This window comes from Zootoca vivipara, chromosome 9, assembly GCF_963506605.1.
Source record: "Zootoca vivipara chromosome 9, rZooViv1.1, whole genome shotgun sequence".
NCBI lineage: Eukaryota > Metazoa > Chordata > Lepidosauria > Squamata > Lacertidae > Zootoca > Zootoca vivipara.
Window position 1 is genome coordinate 4,482,718 of NC_083284.1, and position 26,485 is coordinate 4,509,202.

Genomic DNA, 26,485 nt, shown 5'->3' on the forward strand with positions numbered 1-26,485 from the left:
TTCCTCTCAGGGGGTTGGACTAGATGATCCTCTGGGTCCCTTCCAACTCTACAATTACTCTATGGTTCCACAAGTGACTTCCAAACTGTGCAAGTGAGAGACAGACTACAGGAACCCGGCAGTAATTGGCATCACCCAGTTACCTCTGCCTCTCCATGAGGGGAATACAAGTGGTCTGAGAAAGTTCTGTATTTGTGATTGGATCTAGACATGCCTGTTTGTGCATGTAAAGAGCTTCCAAATGCATAGGGCTATTGTGGGGGGGGGGGTGGCTGATCTCCCCTCATTTCCAATAGCAGCCCCATATACTTTAGGTAAGGCACGTCCAAAGTCTGTTTCGGGGGCCCAATCCTGCTGGTTAGTTTAACATGGCCCCTGTGGCAGTTTATTTCCTAGGGTAAAATCCTAAAAAAATCTTCAACAACTTCAATCCTAAAAAAAAGGTCAACAACTTTGGTTGACCTTTTGGTTGGCCCCCATGGCCCTTCACTTCATCAAATCTGGCCCTCTTTGAAAAAAGTTTAGACAGCACTGCTTTAGGGGATGCTTGTCTGGAGGGCCCCTAGTGTTCAGGGGGGGTTGTGAGTGTGTGGGCTACTACAGAACAGAAAGGAGCTACAAAGCTGCTGTGAGTGTATAGGGAAGATGGCATATACTGCTTTGGATCGGGGTCCTGTTCCTTATGTAACACCATGCCTCAACTCAGCCACGATGGGTACTGGCAGAATTAAAATAGACATAACAGACCTTTAGAACTGTAAATGCTAAAAATGAACACATATGCAAAATATGATTATAATATGACTAAGGGTGTTATATTTGGATTATATAGTACACTTTCTTTGTAGCAGTCAGACATTTTAGAAATTTTAAAAAGACATTGAGAACGATATGCCACCTACACCCTGATCTCTCCCTGCTGCTTCATATTCTGACTGCTGGTGGCAGCTCCTGCTCCCAGTTTAGCTCCAGCATTTATAGTCATTGGCAGGCTTGAATTTCCAATTGTGACTGCTGGATGGTTCGGTGAATATTGCTCACAGAGTCGGAATCTGATAATGGGTAGTTAAGCATTTCAGTTGATTTGAACTGGAGCATGGGGCATAATTCTCTTGCTGTGCTTGCAGAACTGTGATTATTTGTTAGTTCTTCCCTGGAGTATCTACCTGATCTTCCTCTGTCTGCTCCAGTGACTAGCATTGCTGGCATATAAACATGTGCATAGCAGAGTGACTGACTATATATATGTGCACCAATAGTTTATTTTGTTAATATCCCAAATAGCTCAGGGCAGCATATATGGCCTTGTATTGTTTTAGCTAGCAAGAGAAACCGGTGCGTAGAGAAACTATGCCGCTGGGGATCGCATAAAGATGCTTAGGTTGGAGCAGTGGAAGATGGGCTTTGTCTGTGTTTGCATTATCTAGTGGCTCCTTGAGACTTCCGGTGTAAAAGGGACGAGTGCTCCTTCCCCCACCCACTTCAGCACGTATATCAAACTGTTTCTCTTGTTCAGTGCAGCAGCTAACTCAACCAGGGAACCTATTTGCTGTTGTGTGAGGCATCAGTTTCCACAGCTTTATATAATTCCTCTTAATGACTCCTTTTCTTTAATGCATTTACAGTTTGATCTCCTGTCAAAACCTGTGAATCTGATCTGCAGTGAAATTGGAGTGGGGTAGATTGGTTGGTAAGGGCGATGCTTTCCTGGGGATTATGCTTTCCTCAGGTTCCTTGATCTTATTGTCCCTGAGCCTTTATGGCTTGCTGGGTGTGAGTCATCGTAACGATCTTTCTTCTTTTCCTTTTCCTTTGCTATAGCAGCTGCATATATATTTTCCCTTCAGTCCCGGCTTTAAAAGGGTCTTGGCCATTTAAAACATTTTTACTAAGAGAAGGGAAAATTGGATGCACGGCTCTAAATGTTGCACCCTGAGGGTAGCGGTTGCCGTAATGGAGGAATGGAAGTGGCAGGCTAGAGAATGGGGCGCGGAGAGCATAGACAGGTCCAAGGTGTCAGTGGAAGTGGAAAAACTAGTGGTGTTGTCTATGAGAGTGTTACTCACTCAAGAGGAGTAGGCAAATGCCAAATCAGATGACTGGAGTGATGGTGATTCTGCATATTTAGCAAACTAGGTAGCAGGCAACTACTGATGAGTGAAAGGGACACTTACCGTAGGCTCTGAAAGCCTCTCCTCCCACCCACCCAAAAAAGATTCACTTCATTTCCAGCCCATTTCCTCACTCCCAAGAGAATGCTATCCACTATCCATTCATTGGGACGCAGGTGGCGCTGTGGGTTAAACCACAGAACCTAGGGCTTGCCGGTTAGAAGGTCGGCGGTTCAAATCCCTGCAACGGTTCGAAAGCACGTCAAAGTGCAAGTAGATAAATAGGTACCGCTCCAAGCGGGAAGGTAAACGGCGTTTCCATGTGCTGCTCTGGTTCGCCAGAAACGGCTTTGTCAAGCCGGCCACATAACCTGGAAGCTGTATACTGGCTCCCTTGGCCAATAATGCGAGATGAGTGCTGCAACCCCAGAGTCGGTCACAACTGGACCTAATGGTCAGGGGTCCCTTTACCTTTATCCATTCATTGGACTATACTTGTAGTAGTGAGTGTGTACACTACATAAGACGGCTGAATCGTGTGTCCAAAGGTTGGAGGGGGGAGTGCCTTGCTGTATTGCATATGGAAATACTAGAATGTTTTTTTCCTCCTCCTTTTCCTAAAAGTATTAATTATGACATCATAATTCAGGCATCATCTACAGTCTTTTTGAAAAAGTATTTTCTAATGGTAATGCGTTAATTAATGTAGCGAATTGGAAAGAAAGAAGGGCTTGGCTCAGGTTTGGCTCCATCTCTAAATGCTCGGCAAACAGCATTCTGATTTCTGGCTTTCACATTTGTCAGCAGCAGGATGTAAGATGATGCAGGATCAGGTTTGCTTGCTTGGTGAATTTAGCTATGAATGAGGGAGGCGACCTTCAGAATTGACAGTGGGGAAGAAGAATTGCTCTTCTTTTGCACCAGGCACCCAAAGATGGTGTGACTGGGATCATTTGCTGCCCTGGGACCCAATAGGTCTCTCTCCAGAACACTACTGTTAACGTTTGCCCAAAACCATCACAAGCAGCAAGAGTTGAGATGGTGATTTTGCAATTCCCTAGAGAAAAGCAAAGCTCCATTAATTTTTCCAGCCAACATAAAATTTAATAGGTTTTCAGTGTAACTTGTGAATAACCTGATTTAGATTGTGTAATGGAATAGTTGATTGATTTTGTTTCAGAGATGACTAATATTGCTAGGTATTGCACATGGATTAGAAAGGCTTGTTTCTGATTTGGGGTGGCTGAAAAGGCAATGCTTATGTGTTCCTCTTCCCATCCCTCACCATGCTCCAAAGAAAGGGCTCTTGGATACCATCCTGCCGAAATCCTGGGTAACCTTTAAACCAGGTTGGCAGAAGGAGGCATAACATTGAATAATGGTTCTAGATTCAGGTCTGATGCAGATGTGTTGGTCTGATGCAGTCAAAATAAATTAAAAATTAAAACATTGTCCAGTAGCACCTTAAGAGACCAACTAAGTTTGCTCTGGGTATAAGCTTTTGTGTGCGTGCACACTTCTTCAGATACCTTGAAGAAGCGAATAATGGTGTACAAAGACCTTGGACCTCACTTCAGGATAGGTTGGAAGTGTTGGGCAAGTAACACAGTTTTAGGCCCACTATTTTCAAGGCATACAGAGAAGGGAATGCATTAAAAAGCATGTGTTCAAATCTGTGACATCTGAAAGGTTGAATTTGCAATTTTGAGGTCTTGGGTCTCACGACATCCACTACTGGTTGTCTGCCCCTGTGTTAAGGGAAGAAATACACAGTGCCTTCCAGCTACAACTGGCAGCCAGCCATCTTTGCATGAGCTTTATGTGAAATTAGCTGCTGTATTCCAGCTCATGAGATTTCCAGTGCTGTCTGAGATGCTGAAGAAGTTGCCCCTCTCTGGTTTGATTCACTGACCTTATTTTGAAATGTGAGGTGGTGAGACTTGGTTACGTTTCAAGCATCCTTTGCTTGGGAGTTTGATATCCTGGGGAAGGAGGAATTTCTTTGCTGGGCCTATGTCTGACTAGTTGTCCCCTTCCAAGCCCCCTCACACTTTGTGCTTGGCATTGGTTAACTCATTTGATAATATGGAAATGTATTTTGGCCTAAGAAATAAGGTGGTCTGTGATAAGATTTGTAATATTCAGCGATGAAGCATATCCTAAGACTTGAGAACACAGGCTTACTTTTAGTTAGTGCTGCAAGTGTTTGTTTGTCCTCCCTTAGCTGCCATTTTTCTAAAACTAAAAAGCCTTGAATGTTACAGTCTTTCCTCATAGAGAAAGGCGCTCAAGCCTCATGATCATAGAATCATAGAGTTGGAAGAGACCACAAGGGCCATCCAGTCTAACCCTCTGCCAAGCAGGAAACACCATCAAAGCATTCCTGACAGATGGCTGTCAAGCCTCTGCTTAAAGACCTCCAAAGAAGGAGACTCCACCACACTCCTTGGCAGCAAGTTCCACTGTCAAACAGCTCTTACTGTCAGGAAGTTCTTCCTAATGTTTAGGTGGAATCTTCTTTCTTGTAGTTTGAATCCATTGCTCTGTGTCCGCTTCTCTGAAGCAGCAGAAAACAACCTTTCTCCCTCCTCTATATGGCATCCTTTAATATATTTGAACATGGCTATCATATCACCCCTTAACCTTCTCTTCTCCAGGCTAAACATACCCAGCTCCCTAATCCGTTCCTCATAAGGCATTGTTTCCAGGCCTTTGATCATTTTGGTTGCCCTCCTCTGGACACGTCCCAGCTTGTCAGTATCCTTCTTGAACTGTGGTGCCCAGAACTGGACACAGTACTCCAGGTGAGGTCTGACCAGAGCAGAATACAGTGGTACTTTTACTTCCCTTGATCTAGATGCTATACTCCTAAGCGGGCCGCGGCTCTCCATCCCTCTCGCTCCGCGGTGCCGGCCGGGCGACCTTCCTCCTTCTCAGAGCAGCCGCCGCCACCACCAGGCGCCAGGACTGGCCGGGGTGGCTCGCGGGGTGGCTCGTCGTTGGCTGCTTCTCTTGACGCTGTGCCGACGCGTCCAGGAACGCGACGGAGAAGGTGGAGAGACGTCGCAGGAGCGCGACGGCGAAGGCCCAGCCTCGCGGAAGAGTCGAGAGAAGCGAAGCCGGACCTTCACCGTTGCGCCCCTGCGGGGTGGAGAGAGACGTCGGCACAGGGTCAAGAGAAGCAGCCGACGGCGAGCCACCCCAGCCAGTCCTGGCGCCTGGTGGTGGCGGCGGCTCTGAGAAGGAGGAAGGTCGCCCGGCCGGCACCGCGGAGCGAGAGGGACGGAGAGCCGCCGCGGCGCAGTAAAACGACTCAACAAGCCTCTCGCCGCTTGCCAAGCAGGGGAGAGGCTGTGTCATGCAGGGGCTGCGGGAGCTGCAGCAGGGGTCTCCACCATGAAGCAGCTCGGGAGTCTCCACCTGCCTCCTCCTCCGCAGCTGCTGTTGCTGCTGCTGCTGGGAGCCCTTTTCTACCCGCGAGGTAAGACCGGAGCGCTTCCGTGGGCTCGGAAACCTCGGGTTACTTACTTCCGGGTTCCGATCGTTCGTAAACCGAAAGTTCGTAACCCGAGGTGTTCGTAAACCGAGGTACCACTTTATTGTGTTCGTAAACCGAGGTACCACTGTATTGTGACCTGAATTGTACACAGACCATGTCATAGATATTTGCATAAGGGCATTATGATACTATACTGGGGTTTTTATTTTTGTTCCCTTTTCTGATAACCTGTGGCGCAGAATTTGCCCTTTTCATAGCTCCGTGAGAATGTGCTCTGCTTAGTCAGGGCCTGAAAAACTTCTTCCACATTAAGTGCATTAAGCTTTAAGGCTTCTCAAGATTCTCTGTTGTGTTTTCTGTAGCATTTAAATAGGGAAGTTGTAAAGCACCTGTAACATTGAACAACTGTGTGAATCTTTATATTCAACAGTAACCTTTGTCCCTTATTTTTAATGACTCATTTTGTATAAAATGCATTGAGAGTATTAATATTTTACTGGATGAATAGAGAATACTGAGTTGTATAAGGCACATTTTGTTCCTTTTAACAGTATAGTACACAAGGGGAAAGAGAAGAATGGAGAGGCAGAAAATGGACCTTTTGTTTTTGACGCTTTTTCTTACTTGCAACCTGGTTGCTGGGAAACTCACAACACAATACAAGGTTATATTAGCCTGTTGCAAGCTCTTGGAAACAGTGGCATATTCGAGGCATTGCTATTTCTGGCGTTTTGGTTATAGCCTATCTACCTTGGGTTGAATATTCAAATTCTGTATCAGGCCAAGAAATCCTCCATTTCGTAACAGGATGCAGTCTGAAAATGAAGGAAACCCGCACAAACCTGCTTCTGTGTGTTATGTTTTCAAAGCTCTTTTAAATATTTTGGCAGGCTTGACCGGCGGTCAGGAGGAGGTGGTGCAAGCAGGGAGACTGAAATGGGCATACGTTGCAGGAACTATTCCCCAAGGGTGAGGGATGAGACCTTCCCAAAGCATTGGAGCCCCATCACCAACACTGCCTCTCACCTCCCATTCTTACCCCAGTCGTGGCTTCTGAGGTCCCCAGGCACTTCTATGTGACTTGGTTTCTTAGCCTTTCTTGCTACATAAGCTCTTCTATTTTCATGTTTATGAAATAAATGTTTAAGTTGGTGAATTCTGTGTTTAAAAGGTAAAATAGCAGATCTAGCCTCCAAAGCATTTTGTTTTCTGGCCCTGGAGAGATCTACGAGATTTGGATCAAGGTGTAGGTTGTTCAAACAAACAAACCCTTTCCCCAAAAGCTGGAAGGTGAGACACTCCACTTGTGTTGCATCTTGTTGCTTCTTATGAAGTGCCCCAGCTTTGCCGTAGGCCAGGGGCCGGAAACCTAAGGCCCATGAGCCACAAGTCGTTTTACCAGCCCACAGGCTGCCCCTGAATCGAGCTCCCCGCTTGGCGAGTCCCCGTGCGCTGCACAAAACCAGCACAGTGCGGCCGAGTGGTGCTGGAAATTGCGTCTGCGCAGACGCCGGAAATCAAATGCGCATACGCTCATGCGCGCCCGTGATCTGGCCCACGGAGGGGGCTCCGCTGCAGTTAACTGGCCCAGGCAAGGTAAGCCTTGCCGACCCCTGCCGTAGGCTTTGTGTTCTCCAAAATCAAACATATTCTATGATCCCCAAGGACATGCTCTATGGGGTGCTGGCTTCAGGCACCGGGCCCGTTGGCAGACCAACTCTGTGTCACAAAGATTTCTTCAAACACAACACGAAGGCTACCTTCATCTGCCCCAGCTGCAACAAAACATGCCTCTCCCGTATCATTATCTACAGCCATAGCAGGCAATGCAACCTTCTAACAGTTTGACTTCACCCCCAAAAGCACACTTCCATTGTCTCCCGAGACAGATGGATGCCAAGCAACTCTATGATCAAATTATTCTACAGACTGTGAATAGCTTCTGCATCAACATTTTTATTGCTTAAGACCATTCATTAAGACCATGCATCCCCAAACTTCGGCCCTCCAGATGTTTTGGACTACAATTCCAATCTTCCCTGACCACTGGTCCTTTTAGCTAGGGATCATGGGAGTTGTAGGCTAAAACATCTGGAGGGCCGCAGTTTGGGGATGCCTGATTAAGACCTTCTGTGACAGGAAAAGAAATAATTGATTTCTAATTTGCATTTCATTTGACCCATTATGCATTAGATCATCCTACTTGGTGAAGCTTGTTTGTTTGTTTTTGTTTTTTTTTGCATTAAAAGAGTTAAAACTCTTTTTGTACTGCTTAAAATAATCCTTCCTGCTGAGTTAATGTCAAAAATGAATTTCTTTGAGTAAGCTTGTTGCTTTCCTCAGAAGAGCAGAACAGCTAATAGGAACCACCAAAATTAGATTGGGCATATGTCAGGTTATAGATGTTAACGTTGATTATCAAGTCTCCAATTGGTGTATGCTCAAAAGGATGCAAAGTTCATTGAGTTACATAGACAGAAATGTTTCTCTCAGACATATGAGGCTTTTTTCTAAGAGGAGGAATGTTACACATTCCCCTAAAGCTGTACTATGAAATTTATTTTAAAAAATTTTAATGTTAGAAACGACTATACCATATGTGAAATCTGTGTTTTTCAGTCTGATTCATCTTTAGCCATTTAAAGTTGCTGTATTACACATTTTCAACCATATTTGGTTTTTTAAGCTCCTGCCAGTTGGCAGGGCACTTGCATTAGTAAGGCTTTGATTAGCAAGCCATGACTTTTCAGTCCTGCCACATAACCATGGTGTTTGTCATTTTGACAGAAGCTGAGGACAGTCGCCTCTCTCCCAACCTCCCACTGATGACAACATACTCAACGCAAGGCCGAACATTCTTCAACGAGACCCTCTTTCAGCAAACGGGAACAGATTTTGCTCCTTTGAGGTGGGGTAAACCTACTGTTCTCTTGTACTCTATTAGCTGTGTTGTTTAAGGCACCGAGCACAATATGGTGTACATCAGACATGTCCAAAGTTGGTTTTGGGGGCCCAATCCTGCCCCCGGCCGGCTCCTTGGCTGTTTTATTGGGTTCAAATCCTAGAAAAAGCTCAACAACTTTGGTCGGCCCTCACACACGTTCACTTCATCAAATCTAGCCCTCTTTGAAAAAAGTTTAGGCACCCCTGGTCTTCTCCCCATTTTATCCTCCCAACAACCCGGTGAAGTAGATTAGGATGAGAGGCTGTCTGGCCCAAGGTCAACCCAGTGAGCTTCATGGCATGAGTGGGAATTTGAACCTGGCTCTCCCAGTTCCTAGTCCAGCACTTTAACCACCGCCGCACCACTGGCTTTTTTATTCTAGTGCTGCTTCAGCCAAAGGGGTCCACCATCACTTCCCAAAACCCAGAAGCTCATCCTAACAAAATTATGCCTGTATGTTGTCAGAGACAGTGACTTATTAAAGTACCTTTTTGAAGGGGAATATTGAGCTATCTTGGGCCTGGAAATATTATCTCCTGGGTTCTGCTAGACCGCAATGCAAGATTGTAATTCCGGCCCCCACCCCCAATTCTCTTTCAGAGGGACTCCAGATGCTTCTAATGTTGCCTCCGAACAGTCTTCAAGCCATTTGCGGATGAGTGAAGCTGTGCGGCTGGCAGCCACAGATGTCAGCTCCGACTCTTCTCTTCCCTCCGATTACTTTAAACTGTCTCAGCATCCCTTGGCTTTCAGCGCCATGGCACCTAGCAATACCAGCCTTGGCAGTTGTCTATCCCAGCATCCCCTTTCTTTTTCTGGGCCCACTCCCAGGGAACAGACTCATCATAGTGAGCAGCATACACAACAACACCTTGATGCAAGGACTGGAACCTTGGGCTCCAGCGATGAGAATTTTGGAATCCCAGGTTCACAGAAGCAGCTAAATCCGCAGTTGGCAACATCTCTTAATCCGAATGAGTCTTGGGGACAGGATCTGTTTCTTTTCGACAGCCATGTGCCAGCACCTGTCCTGCTTGAAATTTTGGAGAAAGAGGTGGGGTTATCCAAGCATTCTGGGTTCTTGTCTTCCGAGAGTTCATCTGGCAAAAGTGTTTTGGGAAAGGAGCCAGTCAAAAACGCTATGAGCCCGCAAATGGAAAATGTAGTTCTTGGGGAAAGGGAGTTGGAAACATTTGTAGAACCACCTGGGCAAGAAAGAAGAACTGTTCCTGAGTGTGATTCGTTGAACGTACTCTCTTATTTGGAGGGAAAGCCCTTTAGAAATGCTGGTAATTCAGAACAATTATCTTCAGACATTTCAAATGTGTCCTTCAGGGGACAAAGGATGGGTTTGGGCGATTCTTGCATCACTGGGATATCTTCAAACCCTTATCTGAACGAGCAGGAGTTGCAGCATGTTTCTAAAGCTGCATTTGAGGAGCAAAAGAAGCTTGTTCCGGCTTTTGCTGACGCTAAACTTCATGCCCCTGCACCCCACCAGCCAGTCTTTGTAGCTGCAGAACATGGCAATATCTGTAAGAAGGTAGAAATCCAGATGGGGAGCAAAAGTGAATTAATGCCTTTAGACTTCAGTATAGAGAGGGAACATAAAGATGTCGGAATTTCACCTTCCTTTAATGAGGGATCATTCATTGTCCACCTGGCTCATCCAGTTCATCATTCTACCCCAGGAATTTTTACAACTAGAAGCTTGACTCGGGAAGCTCCTGCTATGACATACCCGGTCAAAGCTGTTCTTCAGTCCTCTCTCCCTTGCTTACATGAGGAGTTCTCAAATAACTCTTGTTCCAATACATTCCTTCCTTCCGTGGAAGAGCCTCGCGGACCTTCTCTGGATGATACTTGCATACCCTCTGCGGGAGAGCCACGCTCTGCGGGAGAGCCAAGTGGCCAAGCATCAAAAGATGAAAACAGTGGAGGTCTCCATGTTCTATATCCTCTTAAAGGTAGGATTCAGTCTCTACCTTCTCTCAACTTCATGGAGAAGGTTGGGGCATGGAACATGAGTCAGTCATCTGAGAGGATGTCTGATGCCTTGGCTTTACATGGCTCAAGTGACGTTTCTCCTAGGCAGAAGGCGTACAGTGCAATAGCAGATTCCTTGAACCGCATTTTGTTAAAGCAGCAGAGCCAGGCTGATCTTAAGGCAGGGCTGCCAGCATCCTTTTCTGGGCCAAACTCCATGACCAACCTGCATGTTCATGATAAAAACCCAACACAGGTGCTACCGCTTACCAGGTCTCAGTCCGAAAACTCGGTGGCCGCAATCAGCAGAGAGATGCCAAGGGCTGAAGTAGGTCATGAAACGTCCCACAGTGAAGATCTTCATCCAGCAGAAGACAAGGGAAGAGTTTCAGGAGCGTCTGGAGTCAAGCAGGGTGATGCTAACGTTGAGGATGCACATACCCAACATTATACAGCTGTTCTAGTCTCCACTGTCTCCAGTGATGAAGAAATCGGTGAAAGTGCCACTAGAGGAAGGGATCCAAATCCAGATAATTTTATTTCCAGTGAAAGAGTTGCTGAACTCCTCAGAGAAGATGCCAGCTTTCTTAGCGGTAGCCAAGAAGTGGCAGATGGCCGTCAGGATAAAACCAGAGAATTGCCAGGTTTTCTTCCTTGTACCAACCAGATCAGTATGGGCCATTTTAGTGATGTTTCACCAGATAGCTTGAATCAAAGAACTAGTCATGGGACAGGCAGCTGTGCTGACTTGAGACTTTCTTCAAGACAGTCTTCAAGACGCTCTTCAATGCGATCTTCAGTTGTTTCTGGAAAGTTGCATGGCAGTTTGGAAGAAGTATTCAAAACTCCATATGACAGGGAGATAAACATCGAAGAAAGAATACCTGTAAGTTAATTTTGTCACAATATTTTATAATGTCGTCGTTTGCAGTTACAGTTGGTACATTTGCTCCACAGCCATCTTATGGTATACTTATAGTGCATATCAATGAATTCCTGTGGGTCTTTCTAGTCTGTTAACTGTTGGAGACAGGTATGCATGGTAAAGGTAAAGGGACCCCTGACCATTAGGTCCAGTTGTGACCGACTCTGGGGTTGCGGTGCTCATCTCGCGTTATTGGCCGAGGGAGCCGGTGTACAGCTTGCAGGTCACGTGGCCAGCATGACAAAGCTGCTTCTGGCGAACCAGAGCAGCACACGGAAACGCCATTTACCTTCCCGCTGTAGCGGTACCTATTTATCTACTTGTACTTTGACGTGCTTTTGAACTGCTAGGTTGGCAGGAGCTGGGACCGAGCAACAGGAGCTCACCCCGTCGCGAGGATTCAAACCGCCGACCTTCTGATCGGCAAGCCCTAGGCTCTGTGGTTTAACTCACAGCGCCACCCGGTACTTTTTGCCAAATACTTCTCCTTCCATCAAAATAGAAGTCTTCATCTCCACATGTACGGAAGGGACAGGAGTCTTGAACTGGGGGGGGGGGTAAATTGGATCTTTCTAGTATCTGCATTAGCACTGAAACCAAGGAGCCAGTGTCAACAGTAATAGAACATACAAACATTGTTGTTGTTTAGTCGTGTCCGACTCTTCATGACTCCATGGACCAGAGTACGCCAGGCACTCCTGTCTTCCACTGCCTCCCGCAGTTTGGTCAAACTCATGTTGGTAGCTTTGAGAACACAATTAATTACATAGGTAGCATTTATACCAAAACAGCAACTACTCGGTTAAATCTGTAGAAGGGACTGAAACTGGACTCTACCATGGCAGATAGGAGGTTCAGTGTTGAAATATCTCCCTGAAACAGGAAGCATCCTGCATGTACAAAATTGAGCATGTCGGAGAGAATCTTCTACCCCAGACCTTTTTGGATGTGCCCAGTGCCTTATGGTGCCCAAGGATATATATTTTGTCACTTTGAAAATAGGAAAAATAAAACTGTAAATTAGAAACCATCACCATGGTGGTAAAAAAGAAAGAAAGAAAAGGACAAAAAAGTAAAAAAAAAAAATATACCGGTAGACCTCAGCATTGTCATAGGAAACAGAAAAAATATACTTTGGAGTGGTAAAAAAATTAATAAGTTAAGTAATTAATTCCCCTTTCAAAGAAAATAAATTCATAAACGGTTTCCTGATCCCCCCCCAATATCTGCCTACCGTACTAGTAAGATCTGCTAATCCTTCCCCCCTGCCCTTGTTCTTCTCAATGTGCCACATTTTGAAGCATTTCAAACAAAATGCCTGAAAAATGGTCTTCCTTTGTGGCATAGTAAATTGTCCAATTATTTTTCGAGGGTGGATGAGAGGAGGGCAGCTTTGGACAAATTATGTACATTAAACTGAGGCCTTATGGTCTTTTGGTGAGGACTGTTGCGTAACACGAATGAACAAGCCATTCCTTGTAAGATGGATCGTAGGGCATATGCTGAGGTTGTTGGGATGACAGAAGAAGTGAATCAGTGTCTTTGCAACGAGAAGAACAAGACAGGATAGCTAAGTGGTGAGGAGCTTAATGCTTTCTGACTATTGCATTGAAGAGCTGCCTGTGACCTTCCAGTCTCTTCCTTCTGGGCAGACATACTGTGATGCTCCATGCCAGAAATCTACTCTGTGATACAAGCCCAGCTTTTAGTGGAGTCTAAGGGAGAAAATTATTCACACCCACATGTCTCTATACAACAGAAGAAGCTGGTACAACAAACTCCTGGCAAAGCACATTTCAGACCCTATAAATATTCTATTCTTTTCAAGTTATCTCTAGCATGAAAGCATGCAAACTGCTGACATGGAATGAATGCCCACCTGCCTTTTTAACAGCAGCGCCTGAAAATTGGTCTTTGGTAATAAAAGAATTACTCTGATGGCGGCTGCCTGTTAATATTTGCCCGTGTGGGTTCCTGGAATAAATACATGCTCATTTATGAATTGGTGAGACTTTTGGAATAAACAGTTTTCTCTCCCTGTTACCTTTTTTTTGGGGGGGGGGTGCCAGATTTTCCTGGTGTACCAATTTGGTCTTCAGAATTAGCATCAAGAATCCCCACCCCAAATGGCACAAAATAGAAGAGGGGCAGGACAAAGATGAGGAAAGGTTTCCTCTTTTTACATTCCCTCCCCACCAATCTTCTTGCCAGCTCTAACTAGGGGAATCTGAGTGAGAAAGCAGTTTACCACGTTCTTATCCCTTGCTGGAGCAGGACCCACAGACATGAACGCGCATCTGCCTGTTTGTGGACATGTGATCTGTTTACACTGCGCTGCTTGCAGTAGAATGCACACTTAGGATGGGAATACCTATAGTTCCTTCACTTGATCCAAAACCTGCTGTATTAGAGCAGATGGGCTGCATCAAATCTCCTATGGCTTAGAGAGGGGCAACCCACCCCCATTGCAGTTCAAAGGCCCCAGGGTGGGTAGAGTTGGGCTCAGAGGAAGCAAGGCTATTCCCTCTTTCCCTTTCAAACCCATGCAGAAAGGAAACAAGGGGCTTGCTTCTTTTCAGCCGAACTCCCAGAGCTCATGCCAGCATGCTACCCTGTCCTGCTAGTGTTTGCAAATATGGCGCAACAACACACACATCAGCCTCATCTGCTCAGGAGTAATTCCCCACCTCTAAACATGGCAATTGGCATACCCTTTCCAAGGGGAAATGTAATTTTGTGCATCTATGCCCTGGCCAGCTTTGGAGGGGGAACTGGAAGAATACATGTTCACGACTCCCCCAAAACCCCAATCTTGCACATTTTGTGTGCAAATTGGTGGCCATTATTTTCCCCAGCCTGTTGCTACTTCAGGGCAGGGAAGAGCAGATGAGTTCCCTCTTGCTGATGAAACTGAGCTTCAAATGTAATGCCCATTTTGTTGGAAGTCATGCTGTGCAAAAGAGTAATAATCCCTGCATACCAGTGCCAAGACAAGGGAGAGACTTCCCTTTTTGACACCCATTGACCTGGCACCTTTTCACTAAGAGGTGTGAGAAATACCTAAAGCTTGAGGGTTTATTTTACACCTGACAGAAATGTTCGTTGGGTACCTGTGGTTGGCATCTGAGATTCAGCCACCTTGCCTGCAGTCTTTGAGGGAATTTGTCTTGTAAATCAGTGGCAGGACCGATTTATCAGAATAAACCATGCATTTAATATACACAGATGTGACAGATTTTCCCTTCCGTGATTTCCCCTTCATTTCCAAATATAGTTTAGGTATCAGGTAATTAATGTCTTTCTGGCAAGGAAGAAGCATGGTGTGCCTGCTGAGGAAGGGCTTTTAATTTTGCTGGGGGAAAGGGCTACGAAGTGGTTGCTTATTTGGGCTTTTAAAGGAATGTGTGGGTGTGGGTGCACATGTGTGCTTGCACCATACCCGAATCCAGTTAAATACAGTTGTGAGCGTGGAAGTAGGTTTCTCAGAGTTTTATAATACCTTCCTCTCCAGTGAAGGTACAGGCGTGGCCAACCTCTGGGAAACTAGATCCTACTGAGCTGCCCAGAGTGGTTGGGGAAATCCAGCCAGATGGGTGGGGTATAAATAATAAAATTGCTGCTGCTACTACTACTGGACTACAGTTCCCATCTCCCCTTGCCATTTACCATGCTGGCTGGGGCTGATGGGAGTTGAAGTTCAACTGCGTCTGTAGGGTCACCAGTTCCCCACCCTGAAACAGAAGTTTTGTAGTGTTGGTGATTGAATGAACAGAATCCGAATGAACAGATTCCCATGCTGTGTGTTGTAGAGAGTTGCATGTGGAATTTTATTTCTACCTTTCAAGTTTTGTGCTGTTTATGTGGGATGGTGGTGCTTGGCGAAATTTTGATTTGTACGTGGCAGTCCTTGACTGCTGCCCCAGATTAATTGTGTTCACTTCTTGCATCATCAGGTCTATCTCCATAACCTGGGCATTGATCAGTCACCTTCATCCATCCTGACTCCATTTATCCCCCGAGGACCAGTCAGAGAAATAGAATTCTCTCCCACTGAGCTCAGAACACTGAAGATGTCCAATGACTTGTTAGCGCGGCGCCTGCAGCTATCAGAAGGTAAGGGCGGGAAATGAATCAGCTTCATTCGTGGAAGACAGGTGGGTCTGTCAGCAACTAATAGTCACCATCGCTAACGTTAGTTGTTGGGGAAGGGGGTTACCCTCATTCCATGTTTGTGGACTTCCCAGCAGCTCCTGACTGGCCACTGGGAACCAAATGCTCAGCTAGATGGAGCCAACTCCTAAGCTCTCAAGGCAGCTTGAAAACACAAAAACAACCCATACATTTGAAGTGGACACCCTAACAAATAAAGACTTGTGGCAAAGATCCGCTTACCCAACTGGGAAAGTCCGTCAGAATGGATTCTCAGTTTCTGGAAACTGCAGACAGCGGGGGTCTGTCCTATCTTGACAGGAATGCTGCTCCATAGAACAGGGGCAGCTGTACTAAAAGCCCTGTCTGAGTTACTCTGTGGGTCCCATGGGTTTCTCCTGCTGCTCATGATACTGGTAAAAACTTTGACGTGAATCTTCTTTCCAGGTGTTCACACTTTATTTGCAGTGAAGCTACCTTTTTGACTTCCTATTTCTGAAAGGCGACCAGACAAGAGTCCCTTGTCCATTAGGGTTTCCTGAATTTGGCAGCAATCCTCCAGTTTTCCTATATAACATTTCCAGTAGCTCTTTACTTGTCTTTGAGGTTGTTCCCAACAGAAAACTGATAAACACTGATTCCACTTTCAGTTACCTTTTAACCCTGGGTCACCAGACGGTCATTTTAGCACCATCTTCCTCCCCATGCCGTATGGAAACAGACCAATAAGCAACTGGGAAGCTTTTAAATGGGGCATGTTGGTGAACCTGACTCTGCTGGTTATTATGCTCCAAATAATTTACTTTTCCGGTATAATTACCTATACCATGTTATTTCAGTTACAGGTAGGTAGCCGTGTTGGTCTGACGTAGTCGAAACAAAATAAAAAAATTCCTTCCAGTAGCACCTTAGAGACCAACTAAGTTTGTCATTGGTATGAGCTTTCGTGTGCATGCACACTTCTTCAGATACTTCAGATACATGTTCAGTTCTTGACAAGGTCTTATGGTTATTGAACATTGGGAAGGGATACTTGGAGTTCTGACTATTTTTCTTTTCCTTCTAGGAGACTCGGCCTCTGTGATAGATGCTATACAGTCAAGCTTTGACTCTTCCATTCATGGTATGCCCGCCCCAGCTGGGTCAGATCCTGGTACTGATCTTCCACTGCCTGCAGAATTCTCTCATCAGCCTTCCAGAGCCTGCTTCAATCAGGGCAGCACTTTCTACTACCAGCTGGAGCAACGTACTCCGACTCCAGAGCCAAGAGAAAGCACTTTTGAGTCTTCAGCTCCTCCTAAGACAGCAGAGCCGAGTCACGTGACCCCAGAATGGCCGTCCAACATCCATTTTGGTGAGGGGAGATCTCCAAAATGTGTACAGGTCCTGATGGACAGATTTGATTCAAAAGAACTTGGTGCAAGTCAAGACCAACTCTCGCCTAGCTCTTTGGCTCATGGAAAAGATGAAGAAAGCATAAGTCAAAAAATCAGTTCTTCAGCTGTCCTTCTTGGAGGAGAAAAAGATCGTTACTTTATAGGATCTGAAACATTAAAAGAGATCCAGAAAATTCTGGCAGAGGCAGAAGCTAGAAGCCCAAGCCAAAACTTTACACCTGTCTCATCCATCTCCTCCACAGACCTGGACGGTTCATTAAAGCAAATGAAAAAGATGGATGGCTCCGGAGATTCTGGATTGTTCAAGGGGAGCAGCCCAGGGATTCAGAGAATGTGGTCATGGGATGAGACGCTGGCTAGGCAAAGTGTTCACAGCTGCAATGTGCTCTCCAAAACAGCTAGCTTCACTGGTAGCTTAAAATGTGATGGTCAGCTAGCTGCGGATGTCCTCAGCAATGATCAGATTCTGCCAGAAGAGTCTAGGCCACCCTCCCAAGTAACGGTTGAAGAACATAGGACGGTGAAGCCTGTTAGGCGATCAGAACCTGAAGGCTGTAATAGTGGCACAGTAAATAAAAGCTTGCCCGTCTTTGTAGACAGCGCTGCAGACAGCAAGTTGTTTACCCCCAAAGATCTCAAAGAATTAGCAGCTACGTCTAGCGTAGGGTCCTTAGACAGCGCCTCTAATATTTGGGAGGAAGGTCACCAAGTCTTGCAGAAAACCGGGAAAGAAACAGGTGGCAGTCATGGAAGTGGAAACAGCAGCAGTGTGGACTCGCTGGGTATCAAAGTGAAAAATCTTCTGCGGTGCGAACATCCCGTTTTACATACAACACAGTGGGTGGAGGAGGAGAAGCACAATGGACATAGTCAGAAACAAGTCTCAGCTGGAGCCCGTGTTGCCTGTAGCAAAGGGGATCTTGCATCCCAAGAGAGCGAGAACGGCAGTAGCTTGGACTCTCTGGCTACTCGTGTCAAAATTCTTCTGGAAGAAGAACGCCCTGTAATGCATGCAGCCCAGATACTTCAGAGTGCTGAGGAGGAAGAAGAAAAAGCACATGGTAAGCAATTGAACCTCAGGAGTTCTATGAAGCCCAATTGCTATTGTTTAAGTGTAAAGGAAGTAGGGGAAGTATTTCTCCAAGAATCAGTGAAAATATCAGTCTAATCAGAAATTAATCCTGCAAAAATTTTAGGTAACAGACATGCTGAAACAATTCCTGCATAGCAGGACATACGTTAATATTGCTGTCTTTCATACTCCCTGTTTAATAACCATTCTTGGTTTGTGTGTCCATAGCAGTCATCTTAATAGAACGTGGGCCACCTGCCAACACATCAGACTGAATTAGCAACTTCTACTCTCATTTTCTGTGATCTCTCTGGCAGCGTGGGTGAAACTCAAGCTGACTCTTCAGCCTGCAGATGCTGAGGCTGACCTAAATGAGGAAGACCGGCAGATGATAGAAGAGATCAAGAGAATGCAGCTTTTGAGTGCCAGGAAAGCTGGAAATGTTAAGGTAAGAAGGAACCAGGGGAAACCAGGAGGCCGATTTAGGAAGCATTGTAGGGTTAGGACAGAATCACAAGCTCTTGCTTGTGGACAAGCATCTTACAACTGCTGAATTTTTTAAAAAAGCGTTGCACAAAGCAATAATTTCTTCCCAGTGGTGTGGTTTTACCTTGTGCACAGTGCTGGTGACCTTTTAATAGCATCTCCACATAGCTTGGGATTTTTGGAAACTGGATGACCGATTAAAACATTTATAATATGCATATTATGGAGGTCACCTTTTCCAGTATGTGCCCTGCATTCGGAGGGCAAGAAACTAGTTCTTCTTGACTGCAGTGCAAGTCAGAATGTTGTGAGAAGTCTGGTCTTTCCTGGCTCTGTCTGGATGTTACGGGGACTGAAGCAGAGACTTTGCATGCAAAACATGAACTCTGCCACCAAACTAAAGCCCTTCTGATGTGAGCTGAATGTGCAGCTTGGTTGTACCATAGATAGCACAACTTCAGCTGTTGGTGTTATTGGCAGTGTGCGCACATAAATTCTGAATCATGGTTTATTGTTGTGAGGATGAGACATGGAAGAATATGGCCAGGAGGAAGACTTGGGTAGAGTTTAGTCTCACTTTTACAGACTCCCAGCTTAGCATTCTGTTTGAAGCAGGGAACCTAGTTTAAGCTAATAAGATTCATAACAAGGATGGTTTCTCTGTTCTGTCGCTGACTGTGCTATTTTAATAATCGAATTCTTCTACATGTATTCATGGTTTTTTAAAAATCTATATCTGCAGTATTTTATTGCATTTAATCTGTTTTTGTTTTGATTGAAATATTTTGAACCGCTCAGAGGTTTTTCTAAGATGTGAAGCTGTATACAAGTTCCCTAAATAAAATAGATAACAAGCCGAGTTCAAGCCAGGTGTGAAGTTGTCTTGTTATGAAACTTAACAGAGCTTGTTTTAAATGGGGACTCCTGGTTCAAACATAATGCTAGGCAGGTATTCTGCTAAATGAAATCAAACTTTGCTAAAGTTGTCATGCTAGCCACATGGTAGAAGGAGGGGAAGTAAACAAGCTTGATATTTGGCAAGGACTCATCCATGTAGCGCTAAAACGTAACTCAGTACTGTATTACAAGCAGATTTGGCCTATGTCTTTTTATTAGCGGCAAATCATTAGTGTTTTCACTAATGGGCCACATGACCCAGAAAAACTGTCTGCGGACAAATGCCATCTCCCTCGGCCTGTAAAGCGAGATGAGCGCCACAACCTCAGAGTCGTCTGCCACTGAACTTAACTGTCAGGGGTCCCTTTACGGCAGTGAAACTGATTTTAGGCTTGTTGTATGTATGTATGCCTGCGTGTGCATGCATGCACAGACACATTTTTAGTTTTGTGTTGTAATTAGTAGATCTTACATAGCAGTTTTATTGTAGTTACCGTAGTTATGAAAACCAGACAATAGATTGTATGTTGTCAATTGAAAAGCGTAAACAGGAAATAAGTGAGACTTGTGTAGCTGAATACCTGCTTTCCTTAATATACTCAAAATCCAAAGGAGGCGTAGTAATCTGCCCCACATTTTGAGGGCAAGTTCACACAGCTGGTGTCATAGTGAGTCAACCACTGATCATTTCCTCTTTCCGTCCCAGTTTGGCTTCCATTTCGGGGTGTTGCGAGAAATAATAATACATTGATTCTGGTGAATCACCATATATAATGCCAGATGCCTGTAACCTTTCACTTTCACACTGCCAGTTGATAATACAAAATATCACGTAATAATTAAAGCTTTAACCCATTCTTAGTTTTATTGTATTACGTCTCCTGTATACTGCCTAGAGATGACTGTAATTAAGCGGCTTACAAATTGTTGAAATGACATTTTAAAAAATCCTTCCCCATCTTGCTGCAATGGGCATGAAAGCTGTGCCCTCTGTCATCAGAGGACCTATGCAGAAGTCCTGATTTTTAACACCTTCATGTCACACTGATTTCACTCTCCCCACCCAGCATGCAGCAGTGGGGATGAAAACTGGGCCAGTGGTGGATCTCAGGGTCTCAAATGTCCGTGGAGCCTTGTACGAGGCCAAAATTCAGTGCCCCTCCGCTTCTCGCACTCCATTCTAAATTGTAGTTGCGCCATCCCTGGCGGCGCACCCAAGGCTCTGCGCCCGGTGCATGATCCCCTAAATCGGCCTTTGACTGGGCCTCCTCTGCTTCTCATCTGATGCTCACCAGTGAGGTAAGAAGCAGAGATGGGCTTCCTCATTGCCATGATGGAGATAAAAATATCCCTGCCCCCAGCCAATCTGCATGATTTAGCTTGGGAGAAGTGCTGTGCTATGGGGATTTTACATATAGATGTCTGTGTTTGTGATATGTTTTATTTAGCTCTGTGTATGTATAGCTTTTATGTGTATTTATAGGTTTTGCCCCACCCACCACAGGGAAACAGCTCCTGACCACAGCCCCCAAGGAAATGCACCCCCACCCTTACCTTTTGGAATGCCAGTTTGCCTGCTTATGAAACTTCTGCCACTATGGAATATTTATTGTCCAGAGTGGGCAGGACAGCCTTGACCTTATTCCCAGGTGTTGGCATAGAATCATAGAATTGTAGAGTTAGAAGGGATCCAGGGGTCATCTAGTCCAACCCCCTGCAATACAGGAATCTCCTTCAGAAGAAATGGAATGAGCCTCAGGTGGCTGCCTAGGGCATATCCCACCTCCATACGTGCTTTCAGGGTTACTCATACAGCTTGCTCTCAAACAATAACCTTACAGATTTCCTGACCTTCCATATACCCAAAAGAGCGTCTCCACCCCCATTGTCTAGCCTGGACACTGAGTTCCTACTCTGAGCGTCTTCTGCTGATTCCCTCACTGACAGATGTGAAGTTACAGGGAACCAGGCAGAGGGCCTTCTCAGTAGTGGCACCCACCCCATGGAACACCCTCCCATCACATGTCAAGGAAGCAAACAACCACAGTCGTACCTTGGATTCCGAACGCCTTGGGACTCGGACATTTTGGCTCCCGAATGCCGCAACCCCGGAAGTGATGGTTCTGGTTTGTGAACATTATTTTGGAACCCAAATGTCCGATGGGGCTTCCGATCGGCTGCAGGAGCTTCCTGCAGCCAATCAGAAGCCACACTTTGGTTTCCGAACGTTTTGGAAGTTCCAGAACAGATTCTGTTTGACTTCCAAGGTATGTCTGTATCTGATTTTTAGAAGACCCCTGAAGGCAGCCTTTACGGGGAAGTTTTTAATGTTTGATGTATTATCGTGCTTTAACTATTCTGCTGGGAGCCACTCAGATGGGCTGGGTAATAACAGTAGTAGTAGTAGTAGTAGTAGTAGTAGTAGTAGTAGTAGTAGCAATAATAAATAAATAAATAAATAAATAAATAAATAAATAAATAAATAAATACATAAATCATCTCAGGGATGCTTCTGCTGGCTTGTTTCTTGAATATTTTTTTAGAAAGCACATTTGAGGCCTGTATCTGATTATTCAAAAGTTCAAACACACACCTTATCCAGTCATTTTCAACCCTGCACATTTCTTTGATAGACATGTATGACAAAATAATGTGAGAAGTGACTGTACTTCTTGATGTTGGGGGTGCAGTGGTGGTGGTGAGTAGGGAGACCTTTTGTATTCAACGGCAGCATCTTGGCTTTACGTTCTTGAATAACTCATAGATATAATTACAGGTAGGTAGCCGTGTTAGTCTGACGTAGTCGAAACAAAATTTAAAAATTCCTTCCAGTAGCACCTTAGAGACCAACTAAGTTGGTCATTGGTATGAGCTTTCGTGTGCATGCACATTTTTTAATTTTGTTTCATAGATATAAATGCCTGTTGATTTTGTACCTGTTTGTCTTGTCTGTTCCCAGCGTAAGAAAACAATGCCTTTGCTTCTGGTGCTGACGTGGGGGTGAGGTGAGGGTTTGCAGCATGTTTTGAAGCGTTGAGTAATACACCTGAATACTATCTGTTTTTCTCTAATTGCTTCCAAGAAACAGTTTTCACTCCAGGAAGCTGGAGTTGCTGAATTTTCTGCATGCATCCGAAAGAGGTTCCTTGTTTGTTTGTTTGTTTGTTTGTTTGTTTGACTGAGGTTTGCTGTGTGATCTTTGGTCTGAAAAGACGTGTTTTGTTACTGAAGCAGGCTGGTGTTTTTTGTTTGGTTTTTTACTTGTGCCAAATAAGTTGTTTTTACTACATCAGGTAAACAAGAGGAGATCTCTTTGCATTTATTGTATTGCTGCCTCCAAAGGAATAATGGCAGCTTTTATAATTTCTCTCTCTGGCTCACAAAAGACTTGACGTTAACTGCAGAAAAGATGATAATTTTTATTCTATTTTAATGGGCAATCTCCATCTGTAGCATGCCCAAAAGTGTGCTTCGTTTCAGTAAAGCTGCAAACCTCACATGCTAGGGGTTTTCTTTATTCCTTTTTAGTGGAGTTCGACGCTTACGCCGTTCTCTTTTGCCCATGCATTATTTAGATTGGCATTTCGGTAAACAGATTAAACTGGGTGACACCGGAGCTGTTGGAAATAGTCTTCAAATCTAGATTAGAAATTGCCTGCCTCTTTGAAGCCATCCACAGGTGCCTCTGCAAATGAACCACCTCTCAGTAAGGTGTAGAATTAAATGTTGCATTTAACTGACGTTTAATAAAACCTTTACATTTTTTTTTGTGCTGATTGCAAGAACATAGACCTACTTTTCATAGTCTTTTCATAAATGCCATTCTGCTGAACTGTATAAGGACTGCTGAACTGTATAAGGAACAAATGTATTGTTCATACACATTTGGGTGGTGATACTGCAGTTGTGCAATTTTCTCCCTGGGGAAATCCACCAAGCTGCCACATTTTTAGATAGACTCTGAAAGTGGGAGGGCTAGGTGGGACTACAGTAAGCCTTAACTTGTGTTCATTTAACTTGTGTGCATTCAGTATGATGCACATGGCAAATTAAAAAAGGTAAAATTAAAACAAACAAGAAGGGGAGGAAAATAGTTCTAGGAAGAATGACTTTGGTAATCCCACCTGGAATTGAACCTAATGGGTTTTGACTATATGCAACTTTTGGCTTTAGGCACAATTCCCATAATATTATCCAACAACAACATAAAAATTGCCCTTCAACACAAGATCTCAGAATAAAATTGTTGAAGGCTAACTTGTAGGCTAACTGTATTATTATTCCAGAAGGTTCTTAATGACAAACTTCCCTGTTCTTTTGATTTGTTAGATTTTTCTGCTGGTGTCTATTAATTGCTTGTTCTTTGATCTTGATAGGTTTTTTATGTTTGAACTTTGCAAGCAGCCTTGAAAATACTTTTATTTTTAAATGCAGGATCTAAAGGATAGAAATTTGTTAGAAGTGTCAGAAGGAAGTGGTGGGATAGCATTGGTGCCTTCACAACTTTCGCCTGTGTAGTTATATTTTTCTTATTTGGGTTGTTAAATTCCATCCCTAGTTTATATGTGCCACAAAATCGGGGCTCACTTTGACTCTCTGTCCATGGTGACATCTTGGCATGTTTGGAGGCAGTCTGACACCAAGTTGGGACTTGGAGGCAAGAGATTTGGTCCACTTCCTTTTCTATTCTTTAAAGTTAAAGATTTGTTGAGGTTTAGATTAGGAAGCCTTCTTTAAGACATAGTCTTCTGATCTTCTTAATTTGGCAGTTGTTTGTGCATTCAGGGTTCATTGGTTTTATCTCTGCCCTATTGATTGTAGTAGAAGAAGAAGAGTTTGGATTTGATATCCTGCTTTATCACTACCCGAAGGAGTCTCAAAGCGGCTAACATTCTCCTTTCCCTTCCTCCCCCACAACAAACACTCTGTGAGGTGAGTGATGCTGAGAGACTTCAGAGAAGTGTCACTAGCCCAAGGTCACCCAGCAGCTGCATGTGGAGGAGCGGGGACGTGAACCCGGTTCCCCAGATTATGAGTCTACCGCTGTTAACCACTACACCACACTGGCTCTCTTGTGTGACAGATCAAATATAAAAATAATTACGTTAATTTGTTGCACTAATTTTGCTGTTGTGGATCTGTACTGTTAAAGTATGCACTTTCTGTTTGTCTTGGATTCTTGACAGGATGGGCTGTGGGGAAACAGCTATGAAAGAATTTCTAGCTGCAGTTCTACCCTGAAGACAGACACAGAACTCTCAAAAACTTCTAGTGACAGTGAGCTGCAAAAGGACATTCAGATACAAGACTCCCAACTAGTTGAATGCCCTGTAATAAGTGCAGCCCACTCTAGGGTGGTCTGTGGCACTGACCGTGCCCTTCCGGATGACTCTGAGATTACGTCTTTGACCAGTGACCAAAGTCATATCAGCGACCAGCCACGGGCACACTCAGAAAGTCTCTCGGACTCCAGCCACAATGTACACACTGCTTTGCGTAACGCCACAGACACAAGTCTGAAGGGCCTGACAGGTACCCCCAAGGCAGCCACAGGAAAAGAAGTGAGTGCCTCAGCACAGGCAAAGTTGGCTGCGGACGTCTCTTCTACAGAATCTGCCAAACAAATCACATCCATTACTTTTGCATCCCGTAAAAGGACATCGTCTGCCCGCGTGCCCTGTGCCAGCATTCCTGAAGCCATTCCTTTGGAAACCCAGTCGATTAACAATGAACAGCTGGAGTCTAGTAAGCTGCAAGTGGGAACTCCTCAACCCTGCGCTTCAGCAAGCATGAAAGCCGTTCATGTGCCAGATAAGAGTGTTGAATTTCATTCGGGTGGAGACAGCCATCGGCATGTGCCCATGGTTGTCAGCAAAGAGGCATATCCTCAAGAAAAGAGTTCCGCATCTATGGAGAATTCCCAGCCGAGTTGCTCTGATCAAAAGGTCCACTCTGTTACAGAGAATCGGGAAGAAACCCAGGCTGCTTATCAAGGCTTTACTGGGCTAAAAAGTTACGACAGTCCTTCAGTTAACGTTTCTGATAACAAATCTAACGCGGGAGAAACTGTGGCTGAGCCTCTCCGTCCCTCCAACCCACCTCAACAAAAGGCAGAGGATGCTTTTCAAGATGGCTCGAGAAGCTTTGCTGGTATCTCTAAGCCACATTTTCCTACAGGCAGGGAAAGTACATTGACAAAAGAGAGCAAATCTGCCCCTGATCAATATTTATGCAAGGCTGAAGCCATGGACACTGGAAGCAGCGGCCTGTTACCCGCCTCCTCCCCAGATCACATTTCAACGACCATTCCAGTCTCTCCTCCATCACCAACCCGGAAAGCCCTGTCTGGTGTCCACATGACTCTCTCTCCAAAGCATGTGGATTTGCCTCCTCCTAGTTTAATAGATGCTGGCACTGAAAAGAGGCGAGTTGGTGGATTTAAAAGTGACCCTCATCCAGCAACTTTAAAAGATCCGAGCCATTCGTTAGAAGGTACCTCTCATTTGAAACCCACAGAACGTTTCACAAGCATCCAGGATTCTGCATACTTTCCAAGGTCACCTTCACCAGATTCTCACCTTAAGCATTCCCATGTACCAGTTGTAGCAAAACCAGCCCCAAGTCAGGAGCCACTGGAGATCAGGCAGATTTTTCCAGTTACAGACCGAGGAAGCACAAGAGTACCGGGTTCGTATTGGCAGAGTCCCGAAGAGAACTTGAAAACCACAGCCTCTTCCCAAACGGAAAGGATGTCGTCGGATGCCATCACTCAAATAACAACAGAGAGCCCCGAGAAGGCAACCTATTCTGCAGAGATATTTGTTAGCAATGACAGTGGTGATGTGGAAGCTCTGAGACCTTCTCATCGAAAGAGTCAGGAAAAGCTGAGTGCTCCAGCTGTTCCCGTGAGCCACATCTCCGTTTTGAACAGGCAGGCTGGTGAGAAGTTTAATTTACTGTCCTTTGATCTGAAGAGCTATGCCTAATGAGCAAGGCAGCTTTGTTCAAATTATCTTCTC

The 26,485-nt window shown here is 44.9% G+C and overlaps 1 protein-coding gene across 5 annotated transcripts in view; it reads left to right on the plus strand.

The window, feature by feature from the left end:
• ALMS1 (ALMS1 centrosome and basal body associated protein) overlaps positions 1-26,485 on the plus strand; it is a 64,720-nt gene that overhangs the window by 13,405 nt on the left and 24,830 nt on the right. For 4 of the 5 annotated variants that reach the window (XM_060278327.1, XM_035101147.2, XM_060278328.1 and 1 more), the window contains 6 exons: positions 8,398-8,518; positions 9,155-11,426; positions 15,419-15,578; positions 16,681-18,072; positions 18,401-18,531; positions 24,653-26,405. In XM_060278327.1, the coding sequence (XP_060134310.1) occupies positions 8,398-8,518; positions 9,155-11,426; positions 15,419-15,578; positions 16,681-18,072; positions 18,401-18,531; positions 24,653-26,405 (5,829 nt within the window). The remainder of the gene's footprint in view (positions 1-8,397; positions 8,519-9,154; positions 11,427-15,418; positions 15,579-16,680; positions 18,073-18,400; positions 18,532-24,652; positions 26,406-26,485) is intronic. The other variant, XM_060278325.1, reaches the window with a different exon arrangement.